The 18,118-nt window shown below is 38.1% G+C and overlaps 1 protein-coding gene across 2 annotated transcripts; it reads left to right on the forward strand.

Moving 5' to 3' along the window:
* Positions 1-10,231: 10,231 nt before the first annotated feature.
* Positions 10,232-17,765, forward strand: LOC102704880 (kinesin-like protein KIN-8B). 2 transcript variants are annotated; one of them, XM_006651797.3, is made up of 16 exons: positions 10,233-10,865; positions 10,992-11,069; positions 11,202-11,318; positions 13,002-13,087; positions 13,695-13,839; positions 13,951-14,046; positions 14,578-14,669; positions 14,941-15,042; positions 15,133-15,279; positions 15,353-15,503; positions 15,664-15,726; positions 15,819-16,055; positions 16,322-16,426; positions 16,507-16,620; positions 16,703-17,281; positions 17,674-17,765. In XM_006651797.3, the coding sequence occupies exons 1-16, from the start codon at positions 10,818-10,820 to the stop codon at positions 17,701-17,703; spliced, it is 2,190 nt and encodes a 729-aa protein (XP_006651860.1). In that variant the 5' UTR covers positions 10,233-10,817; the 3' UTR covers positions 17,704-17,765. The 2 variants fall into 2 exon arrangements, with proteins under 2 accessions (XP_015690199.1, XP_006651860.1); XM_015834713.2 differs by lacking the exon at positions 17,674-17,765 and having other exon boundaries at positions 10,232-10,865; positions 16,703-17,595.
* The last annotated feature ends 353 nt before the right edge of the window (positions 17,766-18,118 follow it).

Here is an 18,118-nt window from a genome sequence, read left to right on the forward strand (position 1 = left end):
GCTTCCCGACTCTTGGTTTCTGAGTGCCTGAGGTTTCAAGTTCAATAGGCCGGCTTCGGTCTTGGCCCATATTATGTTTGAAAATGGTATACATCCATAAACTCTTACCAAAATCTAAATTTAAGACACCTGTAACTCTTAAATTGTTTTGCCCCGTGCCATTTTAAATCGTTTGCTTCGTATATCTTGACTTAACATAAGACAACTTTGACCTTATGGTGCCTCCTAGTTAGGGTTATAAAAAGGGGGTCAAGGCTCGTAAACTGCTCGAGCCCATCATAGACTTAAGGTGAGTTTGAAAGTGGGTGGCACAAAAGAAGTAAAAGATTATACAAAACGAGCCAAGCTATTAGCGTGTAATTAACAGAGTATTTATAATTGTATGCTTTCTAAACTATTAAATGATATGCATTTTGTAAAAAATAGAAAAGATACTTTACAATTTCATATGTTTTTAAGGTTTTAGCTATTTTTTTATGAGAACACAGTACAACGCAGACGCTCACAACGCACGCACACTTTCCACTGAGAGCACAAAGCCGTTAGAATCCTGGAAAATTCGCTCCAACAAAAAGTCGAACCTAGTACCTCAGGTGCTACTAAGGCCTTATGCAATCACTAGGCTAATATTTAATTGAACATCCACTAATTTATCACTTTATTTTACATGCAGAAGGGTTTAGAACCGATCTAACCCGTTGTATCGAATGAGGCCTTGCCCAAACCTAAGCTCACGGCTCCTGAACTTTCTTGAGTTGAATTTGAGCTTCTCGCAAGCCTACCTATACATGCAATTTTATTTTTCACTTGATAACCTAAGGGGTGAACTTTTGACTTTTTTTAGAAAAAAATCAAACGACATATTTCTAATAAAAAGTAACTTTTAAATAATTTTTTATATATGTGTTCTTATCGATCTAAAAGTCAAGTATAAAAAGTAAAGTACGATGAAAAACTTAAAGTTAAAGTTAAAAATTCAAATTTTGACTTATAAGTATAAGCATAAGTGAAAAGATGAGGGTGCTAGTATCTGAGATGTGTTGATATCATATATTAATCTTAGTCCTTCTTGTATTTTTTTTCTTTAATCAAAACTATTGTTTTTCACCTTTTATCAAGAAGCTATCATAGAAAAATACATTATGTACTTGAGCAGAAATACATCTGCTTAAAAGCTCGAAGACAGAATAAACTCAGTTTGAACTGAGGCCGCGTTCTTTTGAGTGGTGGTAACTTATCCAGTACGGAAAACGTAGTAATAGATTAGTACATGATTAATTAATTATTAAAAAAATATGAAATAGATTAATATGATTTTTTAAAACAGTTTTTCTATAGAAAATTTTTATAAATTAAACACCTTTTAATAGTTTGTGAAACGTACGTGCGGAAAACGATGAAGATTAGTTAACTTAGCAGGACAGCCTAAGTAAAGTTTGGTCCTTTGTCCCATTGATAATTGTTTGAGCTTTTTATTTTCAAAAAATAGATCACCCTAGATCCTATTTTCATCTATATATTTTTGCCACGTCAGTCTCATTAGTACGATCAAACAACGCCACCATGCCAGACGTTCGTCGCATGGTAGCATTATTTTATTTGGTCACACAAACCAATCTGGCATGGCTGCTGATGGCGTGTCAGTGCTATTTGGAAACATCAAACAGGATGACGCAGACAAAATGTTTGGATATAAAAAAAATGTCGGGAGGGTTTGCTTTTAAAATTAAAGAATAAAAGAATTCAAAAAATAATAAAAGTTCTCCCAACGACGGCCCTAGTCATACTAGGCGATGGAAGAAAAAATGGACCGGTGTGTGGCACCTGTCTTTTGGTTTGGACCGAGTTAAGCCCATCTAACCTTTCTGGGCCTGGCCAAATCTGCACTGTTCGGCAATGTGCAAATCGATCCCTATAGGCTATAGCCCATGCACGATCGATGGCAAAGTACTACTCCTTTAGATGGACGGTTTGCAAAGCTTGAAACTTATCCATGGAGGAGTAAACAAATGAAAAGGTAGATACGTACTTAGCAGTACAAGAACACGAAGAAAAAGCAACACAAAACGTATAATCTTAGAACGCGATTCCGCGGTACCCGGGGCACTTGCTTCCTGGGACTGGGAGGGCTAGCTCTACGTACAACCATACACATACAGCGGGTATCGCTACGCATCAACGCATTTACTTGGGCGTACAGCCGGCACCGTTTTAAACTTTTAATATTGCCTCCCACCCGTGCTTCGCCGCGCGTCACGTACGTCTCTCGCTCGCCCTCGCTTCGAGGCTACACATGTCACTCTGTTCAAAAATAAATCAATTTTTCACTTTTTATATATAATTTTTGACTCTTCGTTTTATTCAAAAATTTTTTACGATTGATATTTTTATTTTTATTAGATGATAAATCATAAATAGTATTTTACGTGTGACTAATTTTTTTTAATTTTTAAAATTTTTTCAAATAAGACGGATGATCAAACGTTGGACATGAAAACCCGAAGAATTGGTTTTTTTTTGGGACAGAGGGAGTAGTGTATGCTGCCTCGCCTCGCACTCAATAGCCGCCGCCGACGGCGTGTCGATCGGTCGGACCGGACCCAGCCAGCCGCCGCAAGTAAGGCCGTGATCTTTTTGATAGATTATTCATTCTTTTTACAAGTACGTCTTCTAAATGATGAAACGAAATATTTTAAAAAAGTTGATGGTATTGATTATATCATATTTGTAAAGTAGAGCCAATTTTGTTCTTTATATCACAAAATAACTATAAAAAACTAAAAACTAGATAATCTTTTATCTTTTTCTAACAAAAGAATGTAGCCTAAATATGATGCGTCGTCAGTTTATGGGAATACACGACCGTTTGATGTTTCATTTCAATAAACTAGATACGGCTGTAGTAATTTATATGTAGATCGGTCTGTATTTATTCTTCGATGTAACCTCTAGCTACGAGTAATAATGGATTATGGATGTGAATTGACCCATATAAGTCGAACTTACTATATGAGTCCATACAAAATTAACCACGATCGATTCACGGCCATCGCTAGCTGCCCGCTCGGGTGGCAACGTGGTGGACGGTCGTTCGGCAGTTGCTGCGATTGGGCCGGGACGTTGGATGGCGTTGGAGGATCCCAACCGCTCGTGGGGTCGTCGTGGTCGCGGGCTGGTAACAACTAGTAGAGCAGGTAACTGAGGAGCGACCTGGAAGAACCGGAGGGACGGGCCTAGCTGCAACGCCGAGGGGGACGAAGCGAATCGGTTCTGTGCCGGTGGCCCGGTGGGCGACCCGGTGCGCCAACCTGACGAGATGAGGCCGCCTGCCCGCCCCCTCCTGAACGTACGGACGGCAGCAGAAATTTGGTCGTGATGCTGCCAGTGGCGGCGTCCAGTTCAGCCTCCACCAACGCGCGGGCAATCCAGACGCGATCTTCGCGAGCGAGACGGTGGACGCGGCATCTCTACTCGCTGCAACTATCCAAGTGCTCCATTGTTTACGCGCCCAGGGAGATCTTGTCGTCCTGCTCCTGTTCCCCGCGCCGGCTGAGCTCACTCGCCACCGGCAGCTAGCCCATCTCCCACAAAGCCATAATCACATGGTCGGAAACTTAAATTTAAATTATATGTTTAAAACAAAATTTAATTTTTAACTATAAATTAAAGTTAATTTCAGATTTTTAATTATATATTACTTTTAGTCTTTGTATTTAAGATTGTGATCACGTGTATAAAATTTTATTTATATATAGTTTGATTTTTTTTTCACCAACTGTGCTAGTAGTCTTGAGTCTTGACACGGCCACTTCTTCTCTGGGGTCGTGTATGCATGCAGGCACTTTTGGCATGAACTGGAGACTATACTGGAGCGAACTCAATTCTGCCTTCCCGTGTACTCGCGTTTCAGCGAGAGCGAAACAATCGTGAAACCCAGGTGGCCAGTTCGTACCACCACGATTACTGCCACCGACAAGCCAGTTCGTCATACACGGGCATACTGTTACTGTGGTGGCACCGTCGCAGAGACTCCTAGTATCTAAAAGAGCAATTTTACGGTTTTGGGTAGGTAACAAGAGATATCAAAATTTTAGTGTAAAATTTGATACTCCTGGTACTAAGATATCAAGAGGTAAGTGGTACATCTGGTACCTTTTTAACGACGGTAAAATTGCTCTATCTAAAAATAAAAAACATTATTTAAATACTTTTGCTATTGATCAAACGTTTGATTTTTTGTTCTTCTGTCAAATGCGTACGTAATGTATGGGGGCTAGAGGGAGAGTGTGTATGAGATTTTTGACTTACGTGCATACCTTTAGATTATCATCTTGATCAAATTAAAATTTTCAAACATTTAAACAGTAGACGGACCCTTAAACACTTTTGCTAGCCGAGATATAATATGTGGGGTTGACTTGTCTAACTCCGTGATTTCTAGATCCTAGTCGGCCCCATCTCATCAGCTAAAATGTGAAAAATGTAAAAATAAATAGATCTATTTTTTGATAATGTTTTTAAATAGGTCCATTCGTAAAATATCGGCTAAAATGTGAAAATTGTCCTCACCTTGCCCCCCTTCACCCCTTGCCTCTGCGGCGATGATACGGTGACTAAAAAAATAAGCGGGGATCCGTGGCGAGTGGCGCCAAGCGGTGTCGTATCTCGTCCCAACCACCGCGTCGGCATCGCCAACTTGCGTTTGCCGGGCGCCGTGGCCCTCCCCCGTGATCGTGAGCGAGCTGGGGCCCTGCCGCTTCGTCGTCGTCGTCTCCGTGCGCACGCATCAACACGACACGACACGAGCGGAGCATGTTTTGTGGCAACGGGAGGAGGGTGTCCTGGACGCCTGAACTCCTCCTCCTGATCCCAGTGCTCGTGCCTTGAAGCGTGCGCCCCGTCTCGGTAGGCTTTGGCCATGGGCACGGTTTGGACGGAGAAGCGAGGACCAGCTGACCAGGCTAACAGGCGAGGACGGACCAACCTCACACGTTTGTTCTCACGGACCGAAAAGTCACATAAAAATAGAAAACCAAAAAATAGAATCCGGTTTAAAATATAATTTCGGAATTAAAAATATATAAAAGTACATACAGTCCTATTCAAATATATTTAGATAAACCCAAAATTCAGACTAAAATTTTAAAATAATTAATGTTGAAGAGTCCCTCTATATACGTGCAATTTAGAAATATCTATAATTCTAATTAAAAGTAAGTAAATTTAAGAGAAAGAATGAAATATAAATGTAGTTTATAAGCATAAGTATAAATACAAACTGGGAATTAAAAACAAAAACAAAGGTAAAATGAGGTTCCACATATAAATACTATTTAGAAAATCTAAAATTTAAATAAAAATGATCGATGTTAAAATAAGAAATCATGTATAAATATAATTTATAACAATATTAGCCGTGTGATATGTATGTACCACCATGACATTTGTTGAATACTGGAGTTGAGTAAGCTATATTACGTCTTTTGCTTATAGGCTCTATCTTTTTTATCGATTATGCTTAGCCTTTTCAGCTTCATCGTTTCACTTATAATAAGTATAAGCAAAATAACATATTATCAATTTAAAAGAAATTTGCAGGTAAAAAGTTTTCCAACATGTTATTCTCGTTCTGAGAGTAATTTTTGTAAAATAAACTAAATGAAAAAATTCCTAAAATATCAACGTCAAAATTAAAATATAAAATTTAAATCTTGGCATATGTTTATATAAAGGTACAGTAACGATGATGTTCTTTGCTTGTTTAAGCACAAGCCAGATTTGTCAAACATACATACAGGTTATGGACATATCGTTCCAAAATATAAACATCTATAAGTTTTTTACCAAATATTACTGTTATGTCAAAATATACTATTTTAGTCGTTTCGATGGCTCACTTTCTGAATTTTGAATTTCGTAGTTTTTCTTTCCAAGCTTTTGATTGGCTGAAGAATCGTTTGATGTGATGAGAATCATGGAAATCAACACGAAAATATTTATATTGTATAAAGTTTGAATCCTATAAATACTTATATTTTAGAACGGAGCGAGCACCAATTGATGAATGTTACATGTATGTGCTTGTCGTATGTGCAATTTAAGGGGAAAACAATATTAGTGAATGGAAATGATGTGGTCTCCTAACATTATGTAGAGACTATTCATATATAAGCACTCTCCTATTACTATACTTGTTTTCTTGGGTGTTTCACTATGATTCTATCGTAGAAGATGCCCAATTCCCTATAAAAATAGATGCAACTGGGTTGACAAATATGCAGATGCTTAAAAACACTTCAAATGGAATGGTTGCGCTCCACGATCCAATTCCAGCGTATGGTAGTGTCCCACATCACATGCCGACATGCGTGCCAAATTACTTTCAAAAGTTTGATCCGAAGCTCACCACGCGTGCATATATGAATTGTTTGGCTCCATGGGCATTTGACTTTTGAATTTCATTTGAATGCCTCAGGTATCCGTGACCTAAGCATAACTACGTGACGTTTTTGTTTCAAAAACTTCGCCGAGGTTGATTCAGAATGGGTTACTGGCGTTGCTTTCGTTTGGTCGTTGCCTCCACGTGCATTCGAATTTTGAACTTCGTGCAAATTATTGTTTGCCTGTGTTGATGCCTTGAAGACCTGAATCACAAACACAACAAACAAGTCAGTTTTGTAGTTGGATGTTTTAATTATTTCACGTACATTTCAAAAAAAAAAAAGAGTTCAAGTTCAAAAGGCGGGTTGGCTGTGGCAGTATGGCACAGCATCTCCATAATAAAGTGAACAACAGTTCGATCTGTTCATCAGAAAGTTGTGCCCATGTTAGGTGCGGCACGGAAAATTGTCACTAATGCCAGAAAATGATATTTCTAAAAAAAGGGGAAAATATTATGGAAGCAACTTAATGAATCTGTTGATGCGTTTGTTTCAAAATTCAAGATGAATAGTGTTTCTGATCCGGACCAAATCGCAATGATTGTTTGGTGCATCTAGTAGAAGCAGGTCAGATTCAGCACGGAAATACAAGATACAAAATCAAACTTTCGAGGTTGTGGCAGTACAATGGCCAGTACTATACGACCGATATTCCAATAGGGTACCATATCCAGTGATTTTTATTGTGGTTGTTTTAATTTAAAACAGTCGGATCCGTGAATTTTGACCGATAATTAATTACTTCCTCTGTTTAAAATAAATTCACACATTTCATCCATCACACACACACATTGTTCATTACTTTATCAGTTATAATACATTTGTTCTATACCATACCAAAGTATAATACAGTGATTGCTCCAAGATTAACTGATTTTAAATAAACGGAGGGGTCAAAGATGATTGTATTTTAGAACATATATTAAGTGGATAAAAATTACCACTAGACTCGTATATTTCAGTTACTTTCAGACAGTGCTGATTCCACAGCTACTATTACGGATTTACTTTTGAAAAAGATTAAAACAATAGTGATTTCATAACCTTTTATAAGGTCTTAAGGAGGCAGGGCAGTCAAAGAAAATAAACATCATGCTATTGCTTTGCTTCCCACTAGAAGGAACAAGTGATTTTTTTCTCCTAGCAAAACTGAACCGCCTTTGAAAACAGTTGACCATAGGATCGGTTTTGTGATCTTAAGCGGGCTCGAAGTAACCAACTCTCGCAAAAAAAAAAAATAATCCATCTGTTTTTTTACGTAGTTAACTTTTTTTATTTATGTTTGTTTAAAAATTTTATCCAAATATACAAAATTATAAATCATACTTAAGTTACTTTAGTAATAAATCAAATCATAATAAAATAGTCAATTATTATATATTTTTTTAAATAAGACGAATGATCAAACATAAATCAAAAGGTCAACGGCTTTAAAAAAATCAGAGGGTTTATTTGTTTTTCGTTGGCATTGCGAAAACCGTGCTTTCGAGCTTGCCATTTTGAGAGTAGACTGGTACTTTTTCCGTTCGGAAATAACTTAATTTTCAGCCATACTACACGGACCCCCTGTAAAAATTAAAAAGAAACTAGAATATTCTTAACTTTATCAAATAGAAATGTATTTTTTTCTCAATTTATCTAATTACAACATACTTTTTCACTATTTTCACAATAGAATGATTATTTAAAATTAAACTTATTTTAGGACAAACAAGATTTTAATAAAAATGACCATATTTTAGAACATAGGGAGTGCATATTTGCACACAGCACCGAGCAGTGTGTTATGAAAGTATACATTTTTTTTTGTGAAATTTACTGAAAAGTTATACACCAAACTTTATTTCGAAGATTAATAGAGCTAGATATGTAAGTTATACCATATATAAGCTAACACGTCGGAAGGACCTACGAAAATAGGATTATCATATAACATTATTTCCCTCTAATGTGGTCACTAACATCTCTGTTAGACGGTGGTGGGCCCCGCACGTGTCAAAGAAAATCGGGTGATTGCCACGACATATTTAAATATAAAATAATTTATAAATAAATATTTTATATACATATTTTTAGCTATCTAAAAGTGAAAACTATAGTAAAAATACCCTAAAATCAAACTTAAACTTAAATTAAGGTTAAAAGCATCAATAGACGCGGAAAGATGAAACGATATCAGTAGAAGGGTCATTAGAGGAATCCAGATTCAGATGATGCTGTTTTTCATGGTGGAATTAATTTAGTACGCAGTTATGAATGTGACCAACGTACGTCAACATTAACTTAAATACGTACTCCTCCGTTGCTCGATTGATTACACGTTATTGCCGCTTTCATAACCTGTTAAGTAAGGTCTTAAGGAGGCAGGGCAATCAAAGGAAATAAACGTCAGGCAATTGTTTTGCTTGCGACTAAACAAATGAAATGTCTTTTTTTCTCCGGACAAAACCGAACCGACTAGGACAGGCTTTCACGAAAACCATTTGAAAACAGTTGATACCTACTAATTCAACAGCAAAATTTTAAAAGTAAATTTCGCTTCGAGTTTTTTTTTAAAAAAAACTTGGTCATTGTTATCTTGAGTGGTTTTTGAATTTTTTTTTCCAAAAAGTACTATCTCTTTCTTTTCATATGGTAAGATATTTTATTTTAACTAGCTGAATGTCAATACTTTGCAAAGGATAAAAATATATTATGTTATTCCTAGAATAAAAAGAAAAATATGTGACCGTCTTTTTTATATAGGAGATATTATATCAATTTGATTTTATATAGATATCCATCTAGATTTGATTGATTTTTAATATTTCGAAGTTAAGAGGGTAAATTGTAAAAATGCAATGAGAGTAATTGTTGGTGGCAGATTTACTGTCACAACCATAGACTTTTATAGTAGTAAAGATATTATTTAACATCATCTTTTCGCTTCTGTTTATATCTCACTTTTGAGACATAAAAACGGTTTTAACCTTAAATTTGAAGTTAATTTTGAGGTTTTTATCGTAGTTTATTTTTAGCCTTGGCTTTTCGATCGCGAAGAACATGTATATAAAAACTTTATTCATAATTTTTTTTGTTTACAAATAAAAAGCCAAACAATCCTCGCTAGATTTATCTATAAATCAATGTATATGTTATTAATTAATATTAAGAGAGACATAACACTTTCTTCGTCTGTCCCAAAAAAGAATCTATTTTTTTTCCGTTTGACTATCCGTCTTATTTTTAAAAAAATTATAAAAAATTTAAAAATAGCCATGCATAAATTAATATTTATGTTTTATCGTCTAATAAAAATAAAAACACTAATTATAAAAAAATTAAATAAGACGAAGAGTCTGATATTATATAAAAACTAAAAATAGACTTATTTAAAACGAAGAGAGTATAATATAAAAGGGTTTTCGGTCGGTTTTACAGCAACCTTGGTTTGGAGCATGGTATTTTGGGAGTAGGCTAGTAGAGATTTACTCACGACAGAGCGTACATACACTGAGCAGTGCGTACTAGGATCCAATGTGAGGTGCCAGGCAGAGGATGGCATGGAGGAGTATGATTTGGTCCAGTAGCGAGAGCGCCATGGATGGTTGGTGCAGCTGTGCATGGAGGCCATGGGGGTAGGGTACGGCGTCGTGTACCGGAGGGGAAACGGACCGTTGGCGAGGGTGGGCCCGGGTCCTGCGGGCAGGTGGGCCCCCACCTCTCCCCTTCCGTTTCGTGTCTTCTTCTTCCTCCTCCCCCGCGACAGCTGCCGCCAATTAATTATTCTACCCCCCATTAACACCACCTCCACCTCCACCTCGTCCCTCTTCTTCTTCTTCTTCCTCCTCCTTCCCGTCCCGCCTCCCCCCACTCCTCCTCGCGCGCCTAATCCTCCCTCTGAATCTTCGTACCCCACTCCTCGTCGTGCAATCCACCACCAGCTGTTTTTTTTCTTTTTTGTTTTGCCTCGGGCGTCGCAACTGTTGTTCCTCTGGGAGTGGCGGCAATTTTGGGCTCGGTGAGCGTGGATTGTGGAGGCGTCTCCGGCCTCCCTGGCGGTCCTTGGCCTGCGGCGGGAAGGACGGGGGGTGGAGTTTTGGAGGTTCAGGTGGCATTCTGATCCGGCATTCGTGGTTTTCTTGAGGTGTTTCTTGGGGAGGCGGCGCCGGTTGGTGTCCAGGCAAGTCGTCACCAGTGCAGCTCGCGCCTTTCCGCGACGGCTTTGTTTTTTCGCCGGCGCTGTGCTGCTGGTGTCTGGTGGGGATGCGCCTCGCCTTTTTGCCGCCTCCGTGTGGCGTGGCTCTTAAGCGTCGGCGCAATTGCGTTGGTTTCTGGTAGATAAAAAATCGCATCTTTTCTGTTGGGTGGAGGGAGCTCAGGCGAAGGTTCCTGACAATGCCGAGCATCCGAGCTCCGGCTTCCAAGCAGACGGCCACCCTACAGGTAGATAGATCCTCCTGTGATGGAGGGGATGGAATGGAGTAATTTGTAGCAAAATTTGGTTTTTGTTTGGAGGATAGTGTTCTTACTCTGTTGCTACTCGCTGTTTAATAATGTCTCTCTCTGCAGGTGGCTGTCAAGTGCAGGCCACTAACAGACAGCGAGCAGCGGCGTTCGCGGCATATCATACAAGTCATTGATGATAAGGTGCAGGCTCTGGTTTAGCAATGCACAATTAGTTGTGTAATTGGTTCTCTCAAAGGAAATATTCTGTAATCGGTCAGTTAGAATTTTGCCAGAATATGATTGTAATGTATTGCTTGTATGTTTTTTCCCCAGACTGTGGTTGTGTTGGATCCTGATTTGTCCAAGGATTACCTGGAGCTCATCCAAAACCGGACCAAGGAGAGGAGATACAGCTTCGATCATGTCTATGCGCCCGGTTGCTCCAATGCGGTAAGCAGGCTCAGATAGCTTGTGATGGAGAATCTGGAACTACTTTATCTGTCATCAAATGGGATCAGATGCTGATTACAGCAAGTGCTTGGAACTGCACAACAGCTTGGAAGTTCCTCAATTGTTCATAACTAGCATGTTAGGAAACGATGCCCCAAAAGGCCAAACCCCCCCACCAACTTCTTTGGATCATTAACTGCTAAATTTAGGAGTCTCTCGTGTTTTGCACAGTTGAAACAATACTGTTGGTACCTACAAAAGGCCAACGCGGAGTATTGTACTATTTTTCAGTCTGGAGCACCATTAGATTCAGTGTTACTCTTAAGAGCGTTAGGTAGAATCCCTAACACATACGTCTGGTTCAGGAAAAGGACTGTAGTTTAGTTGTATTAAACTCCAAAACCTAGAACCTTTTTAAGGAAAGCTTGCACTGTATGCATGCTCTATATACACATACATTACCATAACTGTTCTAACCTGTGATACTTACAACTGACTGCTCAAATGATCAATCAATTTTCATCCCATGGTCTCTGTCAACACTGTATCTTCCTTACATAATTCCAATATTCTACACTAGGGCCATCTTATATACCCATGAGTTCTTGTGCCTGTTGTATTAAGATCTGAAAATTATGTAGGTTAGTGAGTTACTGCATATGTTTTGTGTTTATTTTGGTGGACCACGCAACCGTGAGAGTGCAGGAGTGCCAAATTGCTTAATTGGCTGTATACTAATCTACTGACCTGTTTAAATCAAATCCATCTGCAAATTTTGTGGTCAGCTAGATCCTGCTGGCAACAAAGGAACTCACTATCAAATGCTAACAGCTTTATTCTAACTCTAAATGCCTACCTAGATAATTTTAGGCTTTGTAGCCCAAGTGCCCAACTGTTGTACAAAACAATAATCTTTTCCGTAAAAAAAATTATTTTACTTTTTGGGGAAAAAATCGTAAATCGTGTATGGTGCTAAAACAATTTATGTTTTATATGTGGCCTCTGTCAGTCTCATTCATATAAACAAGATATGCAAAACATTAAACAATTGATGTTCAATGATTGGGCCATGTTGGGCTGATTAATAAAGACATGTAAATGGTGACCATATGCTTTGTCAACATAAATTATATAACTGGGCTAACCTGTTCGTAGTTATTTTCTGCTTATACATTGTGTGGTTACTGTGCAGTTATGTACCTATTTTAATGACCTCTTTCTGCAGTTAGTTTCATTATCTCATGAGATGTTTTCTTCAATGGCAGTTGCCTAAAACTGTATGTCTGCAGGCTTTATAAAAGGGATCCGGATTCAGTGACATTGTCCCGTGACATTCTCGGTGACATTCTGTCACTGACATGTGGGCACTGCATGTGCCTGGACCTACGTGGGGCCCGCACGTCAATGACAGAACGTCACCGAGAATGTCATGGTGCAATGTCGCTGAATCCATGTCCTTATAAAAGAAGGTTAAATAACCGCTTTTAGATCTTGACAGCTTTTCAATATCTAGGGTAGTATTACTGAAAAATTTATGAGAACTACAGGATGAGAATCGGTCACACATGAATATTTCCCTGCTTGCCCTGCTAGCCGCTGGAAATAAATTCCATGTTCTCTTGTACTTTCCACTATCACATTTTGAGATTGTGCTTTGACAATGCAATGGCATTACTTGTGCAGGACGTATATAAGAATATATCTTCTACAATTGGTGGTGTAGTTCAAGGCCTTAATGCAACAGTCTTTGCTTATGGTTCTACTGGAAGGTATGTGTTCACTGGATAGTTTTTTTTTAATGGCAAGCAGACTGCCTTCTCAACATCATGCTATCATTACATATACATTCCTGAAGTATCTCGTTATTATTATCGTTAGGTATGGTATGGTTCACATTTGAAAAACTTGCTATGTTGGAGTGGTATGATATCAAAGTGTTTCTTCTAATCAACCACATCATGTTTTCGTGAATTTTATCTTAAGATTTCTGTTTGAGGTGGCTACTTAGACTGTGATATGCAATATATACTACACCTGCGGAGTTTACCTCATGCTTACTTAAAACAAAATCATGATTACATGTTTAATTGCATTGTACTTATATTTATTCAATTTGCATACTTTTTGTGATAGTTAAACAATGCTAAAACAAACTCAGATCGTCCTATCTTTTATCAGTAAACCTGAACTTCGTTGATGAATAACTATTATACTATCTGTGCACATTTATTCTCTTGTATGGGATAGTCATACAACATTGTGTTCATTAATAATGAAGTTCTTACAAATACTTCAATGCTGATCTAGATGCTGAAATTGTTGGGATTACGCTCCATATGCGTAATATGATATATTCTATTGTATGTGAATGTGCAGTGGGAAAACTTATACTATGGTTGGAACATATAGTGATCCTGGTCTTATGGTTCTTAGCTTTCGCACAATCTTTGATCTTGTAAAGAAGGATGACAGTAAAGATACTTTTGAGGTCTCATGTTCATATCTTGAAGTGTACAATGAGGTAGTGTGCAATATATTTTGTTAAAGATTTAAGTAGACTTTTTTTTTCCCAAAATTCAATTACTAGCCCTTGAATTCTCTTGTGAAATGATCTATGCTTTCTGAATCACAGGTTATATACGATTTGCTTGAAAAATCCTCAGGTCACCTGGAGCTTCGTGAAGATCCTGAGCATGGTATAATGGTTGCTGGTTTAAGAAGCATTAAGGTTTCCAACTCTGTCTAATCTATTTATATTTTTGTCATAATCAGAAAGAACATGTGTTCTTATAGTAATACCGTAGATTCTAGCCTCTTTATTTTGTTTTCTTGTTATTTTTTGTTATCCTAATGTTTATAGCCTCTTTTTTTGCGCATATGCTATCTTTGTTCATTAAGCCAATTAATCAAGGAACAATTTTAAAGCTGGACTATCTAATAGATCTGTCATTCTGTCTGTTTTGTTCTTTTCTTTTTCTGGAAGAACTGAAGAAATACTTGTCTTGTTGAGACCAATTTATTCACATTTCTTCAGTTATTTAACTCTTGTTTATGATTAGTTTATATGACCAATTTCTGCACTTGGTTTTGCATGAGGCCTTCATCCTACGTTTTTTTCCCTTTCATTCTCGTTACAGCACTAAGTGATTTATTGTGTTTGAGTACCATTTCCTCTTCATATTTGAAAAGCACGCCTGTTCAATGTACCATTCACTTCTACATAAAATAATATTTGATGATCAACCTTTTATTTTCTTAGGTTCACTCAGCAGATAAGATTCTTGAACTCTTGAACATAGGCAACAGTCGCCGCAAGACTGAGAGCACAGAAGCAAACTCAACCTCTTCACGGTAATATTTTGTCGTGATTTTTTTGCTTTCCTTTTCTGGAAGTAGATGATTTCATGACCATCCACCTTTGCAAGGCTTCATTGATATCTTGCTTAGCGAAACAATGTATTTGTTTGTTGAACAACTACTGTTAAAGGAGCACTTACATGTTAATCGGATGTTAACTGAGATTGATTCTATGATGATAGCTGATTAGCTGCTGTAGGACATAATGCTGAGCATCTTTTTCTGTATTCTCTTATAAGAATTACCATTTCTTTTTTCATTCCAGTTCACATGCTGTCCTGGAGATAACTGTAAAGCGAAAGCAAAAAGGACAATATGGTAGTCAGGTTCTTCGTGGAAAGCTTGCCTTGGTTGACCTTGCAGGCAGGTAATACACTAATATCTACTCCTTTTGGATTGTTTTTTGTCATTTCCCCCTGCTCAAAAAGCAATCTGTAAAGTAATGCTATCTTAACAGTGAGAGGGCCTCTGAAACAAATAACTGTGGGCAAAAGCTTAGAGATGGAGCCAACATTAACCGTTCACTTCTAGCACTAGCGAACTGCATCAATGCCCTTGGCAAGCAAAACAAGAAAGGGCTTGCATATGTTCCATATCGAAACAGGTAGTTCAGGTGTATACTTTACATTCTGGAATCCATTTTTATATTAGCTATTTATGACAATGGTAATTTGCAGCAAACTAACACGAATCCTGAAGGATGGGCTCTCTGGTAATTCTCGAACTGTCATGGTTGCTACCATATCACCAGCTGATGATCAGTATCATCACACCACCAATACACTCAAGTATGCTGATCGTGCAAAGGAGATAAAAACACATGTCCATGTAAGGGGCCATTTTTTAGTCAACCGCGTAACAAATTACAAGATGCTATGGCTATTTAGTCATCACTATTCTCATCCAATCCATGCAAAATAATTTCATGTTTCTGAATCATAAATGTGGGAAAAAGGCCAGTTCTTATGTTGTTTATTGTCCTGTGTAGAAAAATATTGGACATCTCGACACCCATGTTGAAGACTACAAAAGGATGATTGACAATCTCCAGGTTTGCCTTAATCTAATAGAAAGCACAGTGAACTTTCTACAATTCTATAAACATATCAGCACATTAGAATATGTTCCATTGTGACTTTATAGGTTGAGGTTTCTCAGTTGAAGAAGGAATTAGCTGAGAAGGAGCATCAGTTAAGTGTAAAACCTACCGAAAAAGCTGCAGACAGTGAGCTATCTTGGCTAAATATCTTGAGCCAGGAAACTGGCGAGAATGTTCAAGAACGCATTAATCTACAGAAAGCACTGTTTGAACTTGAAGAAACCAATAAGCGTAATCGGATGGAGCTCCAGCATCTTGATGATGCAATTGCAAGACATCAGGTTGGTTGCTCACCTACTCAGTTCGTTAAGAACTCAGAAATCAACTCTTTTGGGAGTTCTTTAGACACTGGCAGCTCACAAATCCCTTACAAATAGCGCTCTGGTCAATACCTCCAGTACAACACGAATAAAGGAAATAATGGCTGTTAAATTTGAGATAGCATAACTAAGAATTGATTGTGGCATTGCAGAAATGCAGACTGTAGCAGCTCTATTTTGTTGCAATAGTATCTGAAATTTCCTTGCTCTGATGAATTTGTGTTCAGGTGAAAGATAAGGATTCGACTGTTCTGCAAGCATTAACATCACGAAGACAGGTTATTCTTGACAACATCCGGGATAATGATGAAGCTGGTTCTGGTTACAGAAAGGTATGTGTAATATGATTTTGCACTATCCTTTGTTTTTTGTTTCCTTAAAGCAAGCTTTATATGGCAACCATTCTACGTAGGATATTGAACTGAATGAGAGTCGCAGACGGCAGCTCCAAGATATGATTGAGGAAGCTACCAGCAACAATGGCAACAGAACCTACCTCCACATTCTCAGTCAGTACAGGCTTCTTGTGAGTAACCACAACATTGTAGTATGTTTTCCTTATAAAAGTTGATATCCCACAATTTGCTTATGGACAATGTGTATTTTAGGGGATGACTAATGCAGAGCTTCAAATTGAGATGGCTATGAGGGATCAAGTAATACATAATCAGAGGGAATCTCTAAGGAGTATGTGGAATATCCTTTATGGAACAGGGCTAAACCAGAAACAGATTCTTAAACTAGCCGCAAAGCAAGGCTTAACTATAGAAGGCTGTCCATTGCCGGTCTCAAGTCCCGATGTTACTACTCCACCTTCCTTTTCACCCCACGGAAGGCTATCACCATTCATGTCATTTCCTAGCCCGCAATCTCAGACTTATTCTCCATCTGCTTGCTTTGTCCAACATGGTTTCAGCACCATGTCTTTTCTCAGAAATCAACATGAGACACCTACAATATGTAGGCAGGAACACCTCAGTTCTTACTACATGATGTCTGAGTGCTCGCCTTTTGATGGTGATGGAAAACAAAAGGCAAGTGGAAGGTCAATGCCATACATTTCTACCCCAGGAAAACCAAAACAAATGTATAACTTTTCCCCTGGGACTGAAAGTGAGCGATCTCCTTGCAGTAAGGAATCCCCCACCTTATATTCTGGCAATGGAGATTTCCATCAGCAAAGGAAGGTAAACAGTATTCCCCCATACAAAAAAATAGTGATTATAGATCTGTAATGCATGTGATCCCTAGCATACAGTTTTTCATGCAAGCGGAAACCTAAAATGAAAAAGAAACTGTACCATATCAAATAAGCATAGCAGTCCAAATTGTTTAACCGTGCACTTGTTCAAGCAATTTATTCAAGCAGCATAGGCCATCTGTATGCCATCTTCAATTTTTTTAGCCTTTGCATTCTCGGTATAGAAAGGTCATAAGATTACATCTTTTAGCAGTGTTGCTTTAAGATAAAAAGGAAAAAAGAACATATTAAACATGGGAAATGTTGAAACTATCTTAGAAGTGAAAATACAGCTTCTCTGTCTGGTTGAAAACAATTGCAACTTTTCTTATTCTTCAGGATTCATGGCCTACAGAAGAAAGACAATGAGGAAGCCAGAAAAGACATCATCAGGCCAGACGTTTTGCAACTCGAGCCCGTTCCTACATCTTCTGCCAACACCAATGTTACCAGTAGTTCATGAAATGTGATAAAACAGTCCTTCAGTTAGATGTTAGGATATTCAACCAAGCTGTGGTCTTCATGGGCCATGAGGCCACGGCCATTTTGATCTTGGTGCCTCTATGAATCCCAACATGGCCCAGTCACAACGCCCTGTACAGTAGCTGTTAGTCTCTTCTTTCTTCTCCTTTGTATAGTATCTTTTATGTAGGGACGAATCTGATTTTCCCGACCATTATTGCTGTACTCCAAGCCTGTAAATCTGCTATGATTCTAATCCTTCTCCACATGAAATGAAAAAAAAAGAGAGGATTTCACAAGATTGGTCTCCAAGCACTGATGG

Source organism: Oryza brachyantha, chromosome 3 (assembly GCF_000231095.2).
Source record: "Oryza brachyantha chromosome 3, ObraRS2, whole genome shotgun sequence".
Classification (NCBI taxonomy): Eukaryota; Viridiplantae; Streptophyta; class Magnoliopsida; order Poales; family Poaceae; genus Oryza; species Oryza brachyantha.

Excerpts from the sequence above, each read along its gene's own strand:
- LOC102704880 (XM_015834713.2), top strand. The coding sequence starts at position 10,818 with ATGCCGAGCATCCGAGCTCCGGCTTCCAAGCAGACGGCCACCCTACAG. Across the intron at positions 13,088-13,694 it reads GCTTATGGTTCTACTGGAAG|TGGGAAAACTTATACTATGG; the intron begins GTATGTGTTCAC and ends GTGAATGTGCAG. Across the intron at positions 15,280-15,352 it reads TATGTTCCATATCGAAACAG|CAAACTAACACGAATCCTGA; the intron begins GTAGTTCAGGTG and ends GGTAATTTGCAG.